Below are 16,779 nucleotides of genomic sequence, written 5' to 3' on the forward strand. Positions count from 1 at the left end.
TTTGTCTTCCTCTCTCTCCCCCTTTTCCTTTTCTCTCTCTCCCCCTCTCTCTTCTTATCTTCCCCTCCTCTCTCTTTCCCTACTCTCTCTGTCCCCTTTCTTTCTCTCTCCTTTTTCTTCCTCTATTCCTTTCTCTCATTCTCTCTCCCATATCCCTCTTCCTCTCTATCTCTCTCCTTCCCTCTTCTCATCCTCTCTCTCTCTCTTCCTCTCTCTTTCTCTCTGTCTCTCTCCCTCTCTTCCTCTCTCTCTTGCACTCTTTCTCCCCTCCCTTCTCTCTCACTCTCTCTTTTTTCTATCTCTCTTTCTCTCCTCTCTTTTTCTCTTTTCTCTCTTTCTCCTTCTCTCTTGTTTTGGAGAAAAGAAAGGGAGAGAGAGAGAAAAGGAATATAGAGTGAGAGAAGGTTGAGAGAGAAAGAGAAAAAAAGAAAGGAAGGAAAAAAAGAGGAGAAACAGATAGAGGGGAGAGAAAAAAGAGAGAAAGAAGGGAAGGGGGAGAGAGAGAAATAGGAGAGAGAAAGAAAGAAAAGGAAAAAAGAAGAGAGAGAGAGAGAGGAAGAGGAAGAGAGAAGGGAGGGAGAGGAGAGAGAGAAACAAAAGGGGAGAGAGGGAAAAGAGGGAGAGAGAGAGAGAAGGGGGAAGGGAGAGAGGAGCAAGGGAGAGGGGAGAAAAAGAAAAGAGAGGGAGAGAGAGCGAGAGGAAAAGGAGAGAAAGAGAGGGGAGGGGAAGAAAGAGGAGAAGGAGAGAGAGAGGAAGAAAGAGGGGGAGAGAGAGAGAGAAAGAAAAAGAAAAGGAGAGAGCGAGGAAAAGGAGGGAGAGAGAGAGAGGAAGAGAGAAGGGAGCAGAGAGAGAGGGAGAGGAGGGAAAGGAGAGAGAGGGAGAGAGAGAGAGAGCCGAAGAGAGATGGGAGGAGGAGAGAGAGGAGGGAGAGGAGAGAGAGAAAGGAAGGGGAGGAGAGAGGGAAATGAGGGAGAGAGAGAGAGAGGAGAGGGAGAAAGAGGAGAGAGAGAGGAAGAGAGACGGAAAGGGAGAGGGAGAGAGAGAGAGAGAAAGGAGAGAGAGAGAGAGAGAGAGAGGAAGGGAGGGGGAGAGAGAGAAGGAGGGAGACAAAGAGGAAAGAGAGAGAGAGAGAGAGAGAGAGAGAGAGAGAGAGAGAGAAGGGAGAGAATGAAGAAAGGGGAAAGAAAGAGAGAGAAGGGAGAGAGGAGGGGGAGAAAGAGGAGAGAGAGAAAGAGTATGTAAAAACTAATTTTAGAGTTTAAATAAAACCAGTTTTAATTTGGTTTAAAACTAAACTGAACCATAAAAACTGGTTTTTAATAAACTGGTTTTCATAAAAACTATGGTTTCAGTTCAGTTTTTTATTTAAAAAAACTGGTTTATTTATAATAGTTTCAGTTCAGTTTCAATTCAGTGAAACCAGTTTTTTTGCACACCCCTACTTATTATGGAAATAATTACCGGAAGAAGTCGCGTTGATTATAGTAAACCCCAAGGAGAGGTTAGAGGCTATAACCATTATTTTCTCTCTTTTGCTGTTTTCCTAACTAGAATTTGGTATATTTGCAGGTTAATTTAATTGAGTGATTGAAAATTATGGTTGGCAATAGAAAATCAGAGGAACTCATCGATCCGAACCTTCCTGAAAAGCCATTTTCAAAGGCCCTTAAGCTTTGCTCTGTTGGTTGCTCTTAAATGTGTTGATCCAGATGCCACAAAGAGACATAAAATTGGACACATAATCCACATGCTTGAGGCCGACAAGATCCTATTCCGTGATGTATGTTCTTTTCCTTTCTTGAACTCTTCATTATACATAACTGGAGAGCAAAAGCAAGATGATTCAGCATTACTATAATCTGATTCTCATTTATCACTATTTTATCATTCTTTCTTGTAGGAACGGAGGACTGGAGGGGAATCATTGCGATCCCATCGAAATTATCATCATGAGCAAAAGGACTCTAGCAAAGATAGAAAGCGAATAGGTGGAGAGATCACTAATCGAAGTGAAGATGATAATAGAAGTAAAAATCTTGTCCATCCCACTAGGTTGAGATGATAGTTATTAAATGGTAAATGTAGCTATGTATTTATTATTTTTGGCTTTAGTAGTTTGCCTATATTAATTTCTACCTCAATCTGGACAGCAATGTATATTTTTGCTGCATAATTTCCCCTCCCACCACAATTTGGGATTCATTGTATATTCATTCATTATTACTAAAAATCAAAATTTTGATGTCGTCCTTCTGCTTTATAAGACAAAAGTAGCTCAAGTGTTTTATAAAAAGTAATAATATTTTCAAGTTGCTCAAACTATAGTATCAAACTACTGTTGTCTCATTCTGGTCCCATCATAACTTATGGCCCCATCATAAATTAAGTGCTTGTCATTTTGTGAGTGTAGTTGTTATGAGCATTAGACAACAGAACATCAAATTTTAACGTGGGAAAAAACCTCCCAATATGAGAGAGAAAAAAAAAACCTACGCAAGGTAAAAGTTTTCACTATTTCCAAATCAAAGCTACAAACAAGTCTCAAAACTTACAAGCACTACTAAGCATACATGCAGAACTCTTGTACAAGAACATAAACGCATAAACTAAATGGTGAAATCAAGAACATAAACTCTTGTACAAGAACATAAACGCATAAACTAAATGGTGAAATCAAGAACATAAACGCATATACTAAATGGTGAAATCAATGATACAATAGACGGCGTTGCTTACGAACTTTTTGGCTAGAGAACTCGGATTGCAATCACACCTCAAAGTTGAAGGACTATGAGTGAAGAACTCCAGGTAAACCAGAAAAGAATTTAACCATCCAATCATTCATTTGTTCAGGTTAATACACTAATTGTGATGTAGAGGGACTCTCCAAAAAGTGTTTGCTTGGGCCTCACACAAAGGAAAATGATCATAACCTGCTTGATAAATACACAATGATGTATTATTCCTTTTTAGCTTCAAAAACAGAACCGAAAGGGACAAAATTAGCTTGAGAAAAGATTGACACAAAATAGTAATACTGCAATGCAAAATTTCACAGAAGTACTTACATGCTCACCAAGTTGCAACTGCTACAGAAGCTGCCTAATGCAGATTTTAATGGTTGAATCCAGAAAGAAAGTAGATCCTCGACCATAGCAGTTATCTATTTCTTGATGCCCCTGGAAAATCTATTTGAGTTGGTATTCATAAGAAATGTTACGAGATAGAGCAGTTTTAAAGGGGGAAAAAAACTAAAAATCTATTTATAAGTGATTTGCAAGTTTGAAAAGGATAATAACTTTCTAAGGGGGAAAAACTAAAAATCAAACTAAACTAATAAATCCTCAATCAGAGGCTTCAAAACTCAAGAAAGGGAGCAAATTGAGTTTATAGAACTTCTAAGATCATTCCTACTACCGAGTACCAATGCTATATCTTATGGTGCATGGAATATAAGTGATAATTCGAAAAGTTACTTACAGAATGTTGAATATGGATAATCATGATAGTAAGTACACTTCCTTCCTTCATCTTCTCTATAAGGAGGTGAAAGAATGTCTAGCACAGCACAAGGTGTTATTGCTGTGAGACAGTGCAGATTTCCACCATGCTTTGGATATAAAACCGATGTCTCGCATGGTGCAGTCATGACCTTATCAACAGCTAGCTTAGCCAGTCTAACAACATCAAAGAAAAATTACAACAAAATCATTTTAAAACATGGATGCAGAATAGCAAATTTTATAAGCCACTAAATATGATATCATATTGTTTGATAATGTTGATAAAAAGATCTCCTAAATGAGATATACAATTATGCAATTTTAAGTCCTCAACAGTAGTAGCAATTAGCCATAGGAAATTCTATAGAAAAATTATTAATCCCCCTAATACTCTTACTAATAATTCTCCCTAACTAATAGATTTAGAAAATCTTGAATGCTTTTTTTTATATATATATTTACATGCTCTCATACAAAAGTGTGGGACAAGACAAAAATGTGTTACAGCGACAAATTAGCAAAAAAATCTATTGTTCATAAGATTGAGAGTGCAATTCAGCTTTGACCTGTTGATTTTATGTTTATTGTATTTTTGCTTTTATGGAAGAATTGTTGGTCATTTTTGGTTTAATTGATCTGCATATATATTTACAGTGCATGATCAAGTAGCACAGAAAAAGTAGATTCAATGCAGAACAACCCCACCAAAAATTACTTACCAAGTAACTGAAACTTGACACAAAACAATCAGATAGCAATGCATGCTCAAGTAAGACAGCACAATTAGATGAAACGGAGAACAACCCACAAAAGAAAATCACTTAACCAAGTTTTGAAAATATAGAACACATCTATAAAAAAACAATTATTTCAACTTGTAGATAATGAATGTTAAAAGTCATTGATGCAATGCTCATAGAATCACAATGAATCAAACTATTTTAACACATATTAAGCTAACAAGACATGGTTTTCTCAAAGAGGATAACTCCACTGAGATACTGAAGAGCTCCAGGAGTGAAGAGGAACTCCCTGACAGTCCACCAGTTAGTTTTCAACTTTCTCAACATTGATGCTAGATAGACACTTGCCAATTGTTCCAGTTGACGCATCATCAGCAAGAATATACTTTCTGGGGGTGCCAAATTATGCAGCATTGGCAAAGAAAAATTCTTAAGAAAAAATTATACATATGATATGGTTTTGTTATATTTGATGCAAAGTTCTGATTCAACAAAAACGAAGGGAAGGGAAAATTGTACTTATTCAAATTGAGTTGGTTTGGTTAAATCAAAGGGACAAGTCTTTTTTTTTTTTTCAGAAAAAGTTTTCCAAGTCAAGTGAGATCTGAAATCTTCACACAAAGATCAGTCGCTGGTGAAGAAGAAGGACAGAGGTGGTCGCAAAGGCAGAGGTGGAGGAAGAAGGACAAAGATCAGTCGCTGGTGAAGAAGAGGGACAGAGAGGCGACAAAAACCAATGAATTGGTGGACCCGAGTGATGCGGCGGCGGCGGCGGAACCGTGTTGCGGCGGCGAAAGAGCAAGACCGTCGATGGAGAGGAACATAGAACAAGCAACAGTGAGTGAAAGAGGGACAAAAGCCCTAGTAGAGCAAGCACGGTGCAAGGAGAACGAGTAGCCTAGGAGGGAGAGGGAGAGGGAGAGAGAACGACGACGGTGATTGAAAGAAGGTTGCTAGATTTTTTTCTCCCTTCTTTGAATTTAGAATCAAAAGGAAAAAGAAAAATGCCTAATACAAATAAATTGAGGGGTCAATATCTAATTATAAATATTTTTAAAAATAAAAAGATGAGGTTCAATTTATAAATATTTTTAAGTGGGTTAATGATATTCCTACATAAAAATGGGAATAAAAAATTCGTTTTAGTTATGGATTCCTTAATCTCACTTTTATTTGAAAATATCATTAGTCAACACTAAAATAATTACAAAAAGAACCTCTTTTTTTTTTGTTTTTAAAAAAAATCAGTAATTAGATATTGACCCTCTAATTACTCTTTTTTACACATTGTTCTTTTTTCTTTAATTTCAGATTCAAAGTAGTGGTGAGAGTGAGACATTTGGTCTGCTAGGGTTTTGTTTTCCTCTTTCAATTACCGTAGCGGTGTAGCCATTCTCTCTTCCTCTCCCTCCGCAGTCTCTCTCGTTCGCTGCCGCCGCCTCGCAAGACGCCGCCGCCGCGCAAGACGCCGCCGCCACACTTGGAGGTTAGTTAATCATTATTTTTTTCTCAATAGTCAAGAAATTTAATTATGCTTGCAATGAAAACTTAGAAATCTAATCAGTATTTTCACTGAAAATAATTTTATTTGTATATGTATCTGGTCACTACCTCTATGGTAAATACTAAATTGAGCAGCACTATCTAATCTAGTGTAGTAGATGTAGATCAACTCAAACTTTTATGAACAGAAAAGAAAAGAAAGTTGTGGAGGCACGTGAAGTGCCATCAACTTCTGTGTATGTGTTGTGGCCAATGGCAGTGAAGGGTGTCTTTTGGATGCTTGCTTTTCTAGCTGCATAAACAGGTAATTATTGGAGAAAGAGAACCGTTATGCGTGACAATGTAAAATTGACCTCACCATTGTTTTATATTATTCATTTAACGTTTTATTATAATGCTGTTGAATGGTCCTTGTTGCTAAAACATTATTATACTTTACTGCTATTACTGCTGTAACCTGTAAGTGATTAATCTTTGTTGAATGAGACTTGATTAGTAAGCTGAGTTAATTGGAATTTCTAAGGGGGGACAAAATCTAAGATAGCATTAGCTTAGGCATGGTGGATGAACTCAATAAACTATTTATACTCAAATTGGTTTGGAATTTTGGTTTGGTTTGAGAAATCAATTCATTTTAAAATGTAATCAAACTAAACCCTTCTGGATCCTTCCAAGTTTCAGGGTCTCTATGGATGGCAAACACATTTACGTATACTATCGTCTTGGCTTCAATTTCATACCCTGCTATTCTGCTATTTTTGTTGAATTCTCTTGGTACCAATGGTGCAGGTGCATAATATCTTAATGTTTATTTGATCACTGCTTTCAGATAAACAAGCTTTTCAATATCTTCATCTTCTATGAATGGTTTCTTGCCATATAAACTTCGTATCTTCTTCCGAACGCAATCCTGCACGCTATAGAACTCGACACGGACATCAATATCTCACTCAGATTCGTGGTTTTCGAAGAACTCACGTGCTCTGATATCTTGCCTAACATTCTTTCCACTTCAGATTTTCTGATGTGGTAGAATCCAGAGATTCGCTTGGAGCTGAAGAAATGAACGACGCAGATCTTCCTGATTTCTCTCCAGTACTCGCTGCATGGAGAGAAAATCAAATTGAAACCGTTGTAAGAGAGTCTAGTGGTTCCGAGCGACGGAGGTCTGCTTGAAACGTCAAGATCATGGTCTTTGAGAACCTCCTTTGCGAGTTTCGGTGAGGAGATAACTATGGCTGGTTTGAACCCTATTTGAAGGGAGAATATGGAGCCGTAGATCTTTGAGAGGTTCCATAGTTGGAGATTGAGGTTGGAGCTGTCGAGTTGGTGGAGGTTTCCGATTATGGGAAGTGGTTTAGGACCTGGTGGTAGAGTGGTTCTTTTGTGTTGTTGTTTCTTTAAGTGATGAAATATCACTACTGCCATTAGAGGAATTGCAAGAAGAAGCAGATAATACAGAAATGAAAACATTGAGTGGAAGAAATTGAAGAAGCCAATGCAAGCTAAGGGTGACTAATTAGTTATAGAGAACGATCAGATACACTTTGCTGCTAAGAAAATTAAATATCTTACTATATATATAGAGTTAAACCTCGTAAAATTGATAGTTGAGAGTCGTTATTTTTTTTTGTAGGTATGAATTTGATATGATATGAAGTAGCCGAAGAAAATTCATAGTCCAAACGGAAGTGCAGTATATATTTTTTATGTTGTATATTCTGGTAAATCAGCAGAGAATTAAAACTTTATATTAAATTAATGTACTAGCAAGAGATGATATAAGACCAAATACTCTGAATAAGAAGACAATTCCAAGTCGAAAGAGTTGTTACAATTTATATATGAAGGCTGGTGTATGTGTAGCAATTGAAGAGTATGCAACTTTTGTGTGACTCTACTCTTACATTCGACAAGTGGATTCATACCCATTTTGACAAGTTACGTCTTGTTGAATCTATACTAAATCCACAACAATACATATCTGTTGGAATTCATTATTAATCTATTATCTCAGTTTATACAATGTACCAAAAAATACGCACGCTTTCTTGTCTCCTCAGATCAGAGGTGCCGCTTCATGAATTTTTTTTATAAAAAAATTATAAATAGACAATGAAAATACTAAACTTTGTGAATAATAAATGTATTATATGTTTAATTTAATAGATATGCAGATAATTATGTTTGTTATTTTTAATTGGATGGTTATTTCTTTTGATATGCATATGCCCTTCGATGACACTAAATTCAATTAAACCAAAGAAGTAATAAGATATCTCTTAAGAAGAATCGAGGGATAAATACATTACTGACAAATCTTGGAGATTAAGCTTCATAAACCTAACTACTAACTGTTATATCAGATTCATCCATGAAAGTATTGGATTTTCAATGTGTCATGAACATTAAATCTGTTTGCATTCTCACTGGTGGCTGAATCATGAATTCTCAGCCTATCAAATTTGGTACATCAATTCTGATCCAATTTCTATAGCAGCAATATAAGAACAGAAGATAACAAAACAAAAGGCTAAAACAGAAGTATCTTATTACAGATTTTAACTAAATACATTTCAATAGGAGGGTTATTTTGTTATTGTCATGTTTTAAGAAGGATGGACCTTGCCAGAAGAGATTCCCTTCCAAGCAGATTTCATGGAAGCAGTGGCTGAATTGAGTGCAGCCTCAATATACTTCTTGGAAGCAATGGAGGCAGCTTTCTCCATCAAATTTCCCATCTTTCTTGCACCCTCAGCAGTGTTAACTAGGCTCTCCATTTCAGCCTTTGACATGCTCTCAAGCTCCTCTTCGAAGCGCCGGAACTCGTCCATGGCACTTTCCGTGATAGAATCAAGGTAGTCCTGAGCTTCCTGCATGGAAACCTCAGCCTCTTCAACCTCTTTCTGTTGCTCAAGTTCTGCAGCTGCCCATGCCTTGTATGACTCAATCTCAAACAGCTTCATGAGGACGATTTTTATGGTCTGGGAAACTGTTCACTTTCTCTTATCTCTCCGAAAATTGAATCCCTTGAGGTACAAGGCTGTAGTTGGATCAGGGTCCCTGAAACCGGGCATTTGAAGAAGCTTTCAATTTCCAACAGTTCGGGTAATTTTCCATATTAAGTGATTCTTGTACATATAGTTTTTTCTTACCTGCTGTGTTTTCTTGTTCTTATATTTCTTTCAACTCATGTTAATTGTTTCCAGGGAGGGTATACATGATAGATTTCGGAAACCTCAATGTTCTGGAGTTCCTGTCGATGCGAGGAGTCCAGTGGAGCTGTGATGCAATATGTAAAATGCTGAAATTGGCAAGTGAGGTGAAGCATCTTTTTATGAAGGTTGAATTCACAGGGGACTTTGAAGCTCTGCAACCCTTTCCAGAGATTGATTTTGTCGAATTTTTCAATAGCCATCCAAAGCTGCGCAAGATATAGTTTTTGAACGGAATAGTCTACTAGCTTCATTGCTCTGGGTTTGTCTCCAAGATTTAGCTTACTTGCTCCCATCATAATTCATAACTGTGTATGAAGTCGTGATGGCTATGCTGCAATCTAGTGTGAATGATTGTGACACTATAATAACCCTAGAATCACTTGAATTGACATATCAGAGCCGTCAAAAACATTAATATATTTGTGAGAGCAAAGCAATAACAATAATCATAATAATGCAGCACAGAGCAAATTAAGCTGAGGAAGAATCATAATTTTATCACTACATACTCCATAGACTGAAAACAAATGTCAAGGCCATGATCAAACTACTAGCCAAAGAACGAGCAAACAAAAAAGTAATACAAATATGTTCACCTCAGCGGTGAAAATTAGCATTCATGTCCTCCCAGGGGATTCATTGCCTCCCAGGGTTTCAAGAAAGCCAGAAGGATCAATTTTCGCTTTCTCAATGATAGAAAGTGCAGACAGAACCTTCTCTGCTGCTACCTTTCTCGTCTTAGCTGCATCTTTTAGCACTTTTACACTTTCCTCTACTTCCTAAGCAGACATGAAAATAAATAAATAAAGCATATCAAATTCAAATCAAAACACCAAGGAAACTCGAAGCAGGGCAAAAATCATTGCCTGAAAAGCTACCCTAAGGATTCAAAATTCATCATCTTGACTATTCTAAAAGAATCAAACCGAACTGAAAAGAAGGCAGAGGAAAAAGTATACCTTGCTGGGTTTGTCGTCCTCAACAAGAAGTGGGGTTGAGGAAAGTTGTCCTATTTCAGTGTCATCAAGGGTCGCTCTGGTTCTCGTTTTTTCTCTGCGAAATTTAACAGGGTGATGATACTGATAGTTCGTTCCTCCGAGTCTGTGAGGAGTGGCGGCGGACGCAGGGAGCGGCGGCGTCTGATGCGTGTTGTGGCGGCAAGAATAGGCGAACCAGAGATACAACAGAGGAAGAAGATGAGAAAATGGCGTTGATTGAAATTGAATCTATAAACCCTAGCAGACCTCTCTTCTTCTTTGAATCTGAAACTAAAAGATAAAGGAAAAAAGTGTAAATAACAAAAGTTAAAGGGATCAAAATCTATTTAATAAATTTTTCAAAAAAAAAATGGGGTACATTTTATAATTATTTTTATGATGGTTAATGATAAACCAACAAAAATGTAGGAGCAAAGAATCCATAGCCATAAAAGATAGATTTCTACAGACAAAATTATTCAACCCCTAAAAAATTAAATAAAATTCTTAAACTATCCTTCTTTCACCACTGTTACCATCATCTCTCTCTCTCTTTCTCTCTCAATATTTTCTCTCTCTCTCTTATTTCACTTCTTCGTCATATGCTGCAAGATTCTCTTTGTATACAAAAAAACAAGCACAATAAACTACATAAAAATTCAAACACACCCTTACTCTGAAAACAATACAACAAATTCGAAAATTTTCTTTTTTTTTTCCCACAAAAAAAAAGATGCTTTCTCCCACTGTCTAAATCACTAATGTTACGTTCATCTAATACTAATTTGATTTAGATAAATCTATAAAGATGATAACATAATAATGAAAAGAGGGATCTTTATTTACTTGAGGAGGAGAAGATCGGAAAGAGTGCGTGGGAGCTTGATGCGGCCAAATTCGGAGGCGGTGAGGTAGATGCAGAAAAGGCCAGTGGTGAAAAGGAAGAATACGGCGACGGCCGTGGCGAATTCGCAGCTGTTGAGAGGGAACTTCTCCGATTTGGACTTCTTGGCGGCGGCGGAGTCATCCTCGGCATTGTTCTCGAGGTCCTGACGAGCAACCTACTGGTATCGACCGCCATGAGCGGCATCCTTAGATCTAGGATTTCTTTGCGATAGATGGTTATGCTGGTGATGATGGTGCTGGTGTTGTTGAGTTGCTACCGACGCCGATGAGAGAGTGTGTGGCGAAGAGGTTAAGGTGGCAGTTGAAGAGGAGGGTAAGGCGGTGATATTGAGTGGCGATGTGATCAATGTTAGGATTGGAGTCGCTGAGAACGTTGAGATAGAGAAGAGGGAGATGATGGTTGTAGTAGTGGAGAGAATGGTATAGGGAATTTTATTTAATTTTCGAGGGTTTAGATAATTTATCTACAAAAATTTATTTTTATGAATACAAATGGTAATTTCTGTTTTCTATAAATAGATATGACGGTATTTTCAATTTTGTAGATAAAATTAATAGTTTATTCTTAAAAGAATTATAAATTTAAAATTGACTAAAACTTATTTTTTATCTTTTTTTTTTAAGTTTTTGAACGTACAAATACAAATATCAACACTAAGTATTTCAAAGATAGGAAATAATAGTTGAATATTCAAAATTAACAGCAAGTATAACATTGATTGGGATCTTATCACAATGATCGTGGCATGAACCCTAAATCCTCAACATGTTTGAGTGCTGTTTTTTTTTTTTGTCTGATACACGCCCTTGGATGAGTTCAGTGAATGGCCATTGGCCAGTCTCTTCTGAACCAACCAGAGTGTACTCTTACTCTTACCCAACACCCAACGAAGCACTTGCAGTTTCAGTTTCAGTGTTGAGGAAGAAGAAAAGATGGAGTGGTGGATGTCAATGCCAAAGGTGGAACTCCATGCTCACCTCAATGGATCCATCAGAGGCTCCACTCTCCTGTACTCCTTTTCTCCTTTCCTCTCTCTCTTGTTTTGTTTCTTCATCTCATTCTCTTTCCTCTTATCCCTTTTTTTTGTTGCACAGAGAACTCGCTAGAGCTTTGTGGGACAAGGGTCTAATAGATTTTTCCCAAGTGGAGCATGTTATCCTTAAAAGTATGCTCCTTTTCCCTTTTTCCCTTTCCTATTTTCTTGTTTTATTTTCAGTGTGCCGCTTCACTGTTGTTCAGCTTCATGTTCATTTTGGGACTGATTTTGACCCTTAACAGCTGTTTGATTGTAAAAATTACGCGCTCTGCTAGTGTTTGTGATATGAGGGACTGTTTGATTGTCACTTTTAGTGTTAGTAATTGTTACTAGAGCAATGCTAGGGGGCCAGCAACTTTTGTGATTGTTAGCCATCAACTAACCATCAATGATGATTTGATGGTGTGAGATTGGTATGAGATTTCATCCAATGGCTCACATTTTTCTGCTGGTTACATGCTGGCCAAAATTCTATAGAATTGCTGGCCCTCTAGACTTTCCCTTGTTTTACTATTATAGTGTTTAAGGCTTATAATGGTGGTGGTTATGGTTTTGTAAATACAGATGATCACATGACTGTTACAAGAATTGCGAATGAAGTATGGTTACTTACTATCTAAATTTCTGTGTTTCTAAATCCGATGCCTTCAGCCTTTGCATTTATAGAAGCAATTTCTGAATGCAGGTTGTTGAAGATTTCGCATCAGAAAAGGTTGTCTATCTCGAATTGAGAACCACCCAAAGGTAACTAGAAGAGCTTGGTACTTGATGCGGACTCTTTTTTTTCTTTTTGGTTTTTTCTATTGATTCGACAGTGAATTTTTCGGCTTAATTCCTTACAGAAAAACGATTCCCAAGGAATGAGCAAACGTTCTTATGTTGAAGCTGTATTGGAAGGGATAAGATCTGTCAGCTCGGTTGATGTGGCTTTGATTCCTTATACTGAGGATCCTAGAAATCTTTTAGAATCTCTGCACGCAGCTACAAATGATAAATGTGATGGAAATAGTAGGAAGAAAATCTTTGTTAGGCTTCTCTTGAGTGCTGATCGTAGGGAGACAACAGAAGCAACTATGGAAACTGTAAGATGAGTAATTTCAGCATCCTTAAGTTTGATGCTTGCTACTTAATACCTTCAACACTCCATTTCTGTGTTTCAGGTCAAACTGGCACTGGAAATGAGGCATTTGGGGGTGGTTGGAATTGACCTATCTGGGAATCCAAAGGTTGGCAAATGGTATGTCAATCTATCAAGGACTCTAGCATAGTAATTCGTAATGATGCTTTAGATCAAAGTCTCCCGTTATCTTTTTTGGAAAAGATACTTGCCAGCATTGAAATTCGCCAGAGAACAAGGTCTTTTTGTAACCCTTCATTGTGGAGAGGTGCGCCAATCTTTTATTGTACCTGTTACCTGTGGTGATTACCTGACTGGTCTGTTTTGCTTGTTTCGTGCTTTTAGGTTCCTAATTCAAAGGAGATACAAGACATGCTCGATTTTGTTCCCCATAATCGGACATGCTTGTTTCTTTGAGGAGGAACACCGGAGAAAGTTGAAGTCTACTAACATTTCCGGTTAGACTTTGCAAGTTCACTAGTCACATTTGTGATAAAATAAGAAAGTGAAAAGTGTTATGATAATCAATCAATTAAAATTACAGTGCATGGCAATATGGCATATTCATCTAATCCATCACATTTGAACATTTGATAGTTTGTAAATTCGAACCATTTTTGCATAATATTGTCAATACTTATATAAAGAGCTGGGCTACATATAATTTATTGCTTCCTTTACATTTTTCAGGTTGAAATTTATTTGCTTGCTCACGTCCATTGCTGCAACACAGGCAAGCAGCTTTGAATAGCGTGAAAGGCTCACTTGGAGATTAACTAGCATTTAGATCCGTCGTGATTCCCCTCCATTCTATGAAATTTAATGAATTAATAACAAAGACTGAAAATATTGGCAAAACATAGGCCAAATATCTATTAATATATAATAAGAATATAGTTGTGGTATTTGCTCGACAAGTGGAGTGTTCTGTGTTTGCCACGTGGAGCTGTGTATGATTGACAAGTGTATGTTACTATGTTTTTAATGTTGGGCACTTTGCTGTTCTCAATCCAAAGAAGTAACTGGGCGGGATTTGATTCAAATTCAATTGAAAATGATTTTGTTTCAGGACTTTCAAGAAGAGAATATGAGAGAGAGAGGGTTGCCAGTTCTGATAGGGGGAGTAGTTGGCACCAGACTTCCTCTTTCAATGTCGCAGAGAAGAGAAGAAGAAAAGGTCGGTAAAGAAATAAAGCACGACGGAAGAAGTGGTGGGTGGCGATGACAACGACGGTCACAGAGAAGGATGCTAGATCGACAGAGAAAAGAAGAGGAATGAGGCGGCGACGGCGGTGATGGAGGTTACCGACGCTGTTGGATCCATAGAACTGCATCTACCGCAGAACGCCGTCGCAGCCGTTCCTTTGCCAGTGGATGCTGCGAATGAAGGATGGTTAGTTCTCTCTTTATTTTGTTGTTTGATTTTATTATAACCAGAGAAGAATCCTTTATAATCCATTCTTCGGTGAACGACAGCTTCAAGTTCTAAAATTTTGGTTAATCTGCATTAAAATATATATTTTTTTGCTTTCAAATGATTGCATGTACATTTTTGTTAATCTATAATAATCCGTTTCCTTTTTGTTGTTGGATAGCTAACCGTGTTTGTCTTCTATTAACTATATTGCTGATTTTTTTTTTCTGTTTTCGTATCTTATGTCATTTCTTAAAGAACATCTGAGGTGGTGATTGACCTACAATTGCAAGTAAAATTTTTAGTCTCTATAATTCTTTGTTGTGGTCTCTGATGGAGTCTTTGATTATGCCAACAATGTCCTCCAGGTAATACTATCCTTTAAAATTTCCTTTTGTTGCCATTTGCATTTATGTTGATATTAGAGGAATGAAAGATTGCTGCCTAGGATGGTGGATATTGATTCTATATAATGAAATTGACATTAAATTTCTACATTTTATGCCTCATTTGACATGATTGATAACATTTTTATCCAATTCAATAATATATTTAATGTTATATAGACCTTTCCAATTTTACCGGTACTTTCATCCTCATCATCATAGAGTTCATGAGGAACTTCAATAATATTTATTTGGGTTTGATGCCTGTACTCACACCCTTATCTATAACATATAGAGAAAAAAGAATAAACTTTGTGTGTTATATCCATTTCATTTTAATTAATTGATCCAACACTAAATATATTTATGTGTTCTGAATTTGCACCCACCATCTCATTGTTAGGGATTCTTTCATTTGGTATGTCAATCCTCTCATACTAACATCACATATGCCAATATAAATTTTCTCGAAGATGTTTTGAGTTCTTAATTTATCAGCTAGAATTGATTTCAGTAAAAAGATCTGCTTTTGGAAATTCTACAAGAGATAATTTTGAAGCAATGAAGATCATCAAGTAATGCAAAATAAATTCTTTGTTCTTTTTGTTTGGGTATATACTAATGCAAATTACAATGTTAAAGTATTTGATTATCTTATCTTGAAGGTTTATGGGATTTTTGTAAAAATTTTAATGAATATGGAGCATTTTGTTTTTTATCTGAAACTTAATCATGTGATACTTTGATGAGATGGTTTAAAACAACAAACCATGGAGCAGTTTCTTGGACTGTTAGGAGTCCAACAGCAATAGCAGAAAGTTGGAGATGCTACTGCTCTTGAAGTTAGAGTTGCTTCTCTTGAAAATGCTACCCCTCTTGAAGTTGGCTGTTTTTTCTATAATTTAAAGAAATTTAGTAAAAGCTATTTATAGCAACAATGGTTTTTCTTAGAGGCTATAGTTTTTTTCTTTCCTAAACATAAAATGTTTGTTCAAAGGTGTATGCATATCTTAAGTTCAGGAGTTGTTTCATAAAATGCTGGAGTAAAACAGCATCACACTTAAAATAAGCAGTCATTGTTGTCTGTTGACATCTTATGTAATTTAGTAGCTTTGACTTTTATAGATTTTTTTGTTACTACAATTTTGATTTGCTTTTTGGTTTTGCTAAGTAATTTGAAAACTTGATTTCTTTTTTTAAGGAACAACTTCTCCGACAAAGCTCAAGGTGTGAAATCTGCTGCAACGTGCTCCGGCTGAAGTTGCACCTGCCAAAGCGGTATGAATGATTCATCTGCCTTAATCGCTATTTTTTTACCCTTTTTTTGTTTAAATTGGATCTTTTTTTCTCTTCTTTAATTTGTTCAGTTTAATTCTTAGATGGCACTCTTTAAAATTTAACTAAGTTTATATGTATTTAAATAATTTTGATCTTCCTTTTCCTTCCATAACTAACTTCTGTATATTTTGTTTCTGAGTTTTCTTTAAAAATGAGTTTCATACCATATATAAATATTGAAAACTCAAGGGCACATAGATAATGCAAACGGTTAAAGTCATGTATTACATGCAGTATTTTGTGAATATGCAGGCAATAATACTAATAATAGTTGGTAAATTATCTGCTTTAATTTTCTTTTTCTTCTGCTATACATGCATGATGATGTAGTTTTCCATTTTTATTTTGTACTGTGATTTCTATTAACTCGTATACACTACTGTTGCAGTTTTATGTTATGGTTTGTTGGCAGTTTTTAATCATTGAACCATGCTCTTGACTATTTCTATAGGTCTGTAACTATAATAACTTGAAATTATATAGATTTTCTTTCCCCTATTTTGTAAATAAAAAATTTTATAGTTAACTAAAAAAGGCCACTACATTAAAACAAACATTTTTTACTTCTTTAGTAACTAATGATTATAGCATTTATTAGAGAAGATAGAATTGAATTCACATGATTCCATTAGCATTG

At 36.3% G+C, this 16,779-nt stretch overlaps 2 protein-coding genes and 2 long non-coding RNA genes across 8 annotated transcripts; 2 read left to right on the forward strand and 2 right to left on the reverse strand.

Moving 5' to 3' along the window:
- Positions 1-2,490: 2,490 nt before the first annotated feature.
- LOC112702764 (uncharacterized) lies at positions 2,491-5,261 on the reverse strand. 3 transcript variants are annotated; one of them, XR_003154265.3, is made up of 4 exons: positions 4,766-5,261; positions 3,481-3,677; positions 3,069-3,188; positions 2,491-2,933 (listed from the first exon to the last, which is right to left on the reverse strand). It is a non-coding gene; the product is annotated as an uncharacterized lncRNA (long non-coding RNA). The 3 variants fall into 3 exon arrangements; XR_003154263.3 differs by having other exon boundaries at positions 3,069-3,179; positions 4,493-5,237; XR_003154262.3 differs by having other exon boundaries at positions 4,493-5,206.
- Positions 5,262-5,528: 267 nt separating this feature from the next.
- LOC140176297 (uncharacterized) lies at positions 5,529-7,628 on the forward strand. The gene is made up of 3 exons (XR_011867160.1): positions 5,529-5,732; positions 5,900-6,053; positions 6,579-7,628. It is a non-coding gene; the product is annotated as an uncharacterized lncRNA (long non-coding RNA).
- A 518-nt stretch (positions 7,629-8,146) lies between these two features.
- LOC112702757 (uncharacterized) lies at positions 8,147-8,719 on the reverse strand (the record flags this gene model as incomplete). The annotated part of the gene is given in 1 exon segment (XM_025753928.2): positions 8,147-8,719. A coding segment is annotated over 1 exon segment (361 nt), but the record flags the coding sequence as incomplete, so codon positions are not given.
- Positions 8,720-11,543: 2,824 nt separating this feature from the next.
- On the forward strand, positions 11,544-16,239 carry LOC112702776 (N6-mAMP deaminase). 3 transcript variants are annotated; one of them, XR_003154270.3, is made up of 10 exons: positions 11,544-11,860; positions 11,946-12,016; positions 12,573-12,631; positions 12,730-12,969; positions 13,048-13,243; positions 13,350-13,462; positions 13,695-13,969; positions 14,074-14,397; positions 14,677-14,786; positions 16,006-16,239. XR_003154270.3 is itself a non-coding variant. In XM_029287785.2 (8 exons), the coding sequence occupies exons 4-7, from the start codon at positions 12,748-12,750 to the stop codon at positions 13,697-13,699; spliced, it is 417 nt and encodes a 138-aa protein (XP_029143618.1). In that variant the 5' UTR covers positions 11,592-11,860; positions 11,946-12,016; positions 12,573-12,631; positions 12,730-12,747; the 3' UTR covers positions 13,700-13,737; positions 14,074-14,163. The 3 variants fall into 3 exon arrangements, 1 of the variants encoding a protein (XP_029143618.1); XR_003154266.3 differs by having other exon boundaries at positions 11,592-11,860; positions 13,048-13,272; XM_029287785.2 differs by lacking the exons at positions 14,677-14,786; positions 16,006-16,239 and having other exon boundaries at positions 11,592-11,860; positions 13,048-13,124; positions 13,695-13,737; positions 14,074-14,163.
- The last annotated feature ends 540 nt before the right edge of the window (positions 16,240-16,779 follow it).

Source organism: Arachis hypogaea, chromosome 1, assembly GCF_003086295.3.
Source record: "Arachis hypogaea cultivar Tifrunner chromosome 1, arahy.Tifrunner.gnm2.J5K5, whole genome shotgun sequence".
Lineage (NCBI taxonomy): Eukaryota > Viridiplantae > Streptophyta > Magnoliopsida > Fabales > Fabaceae > Arachis > Arachis hypogaea.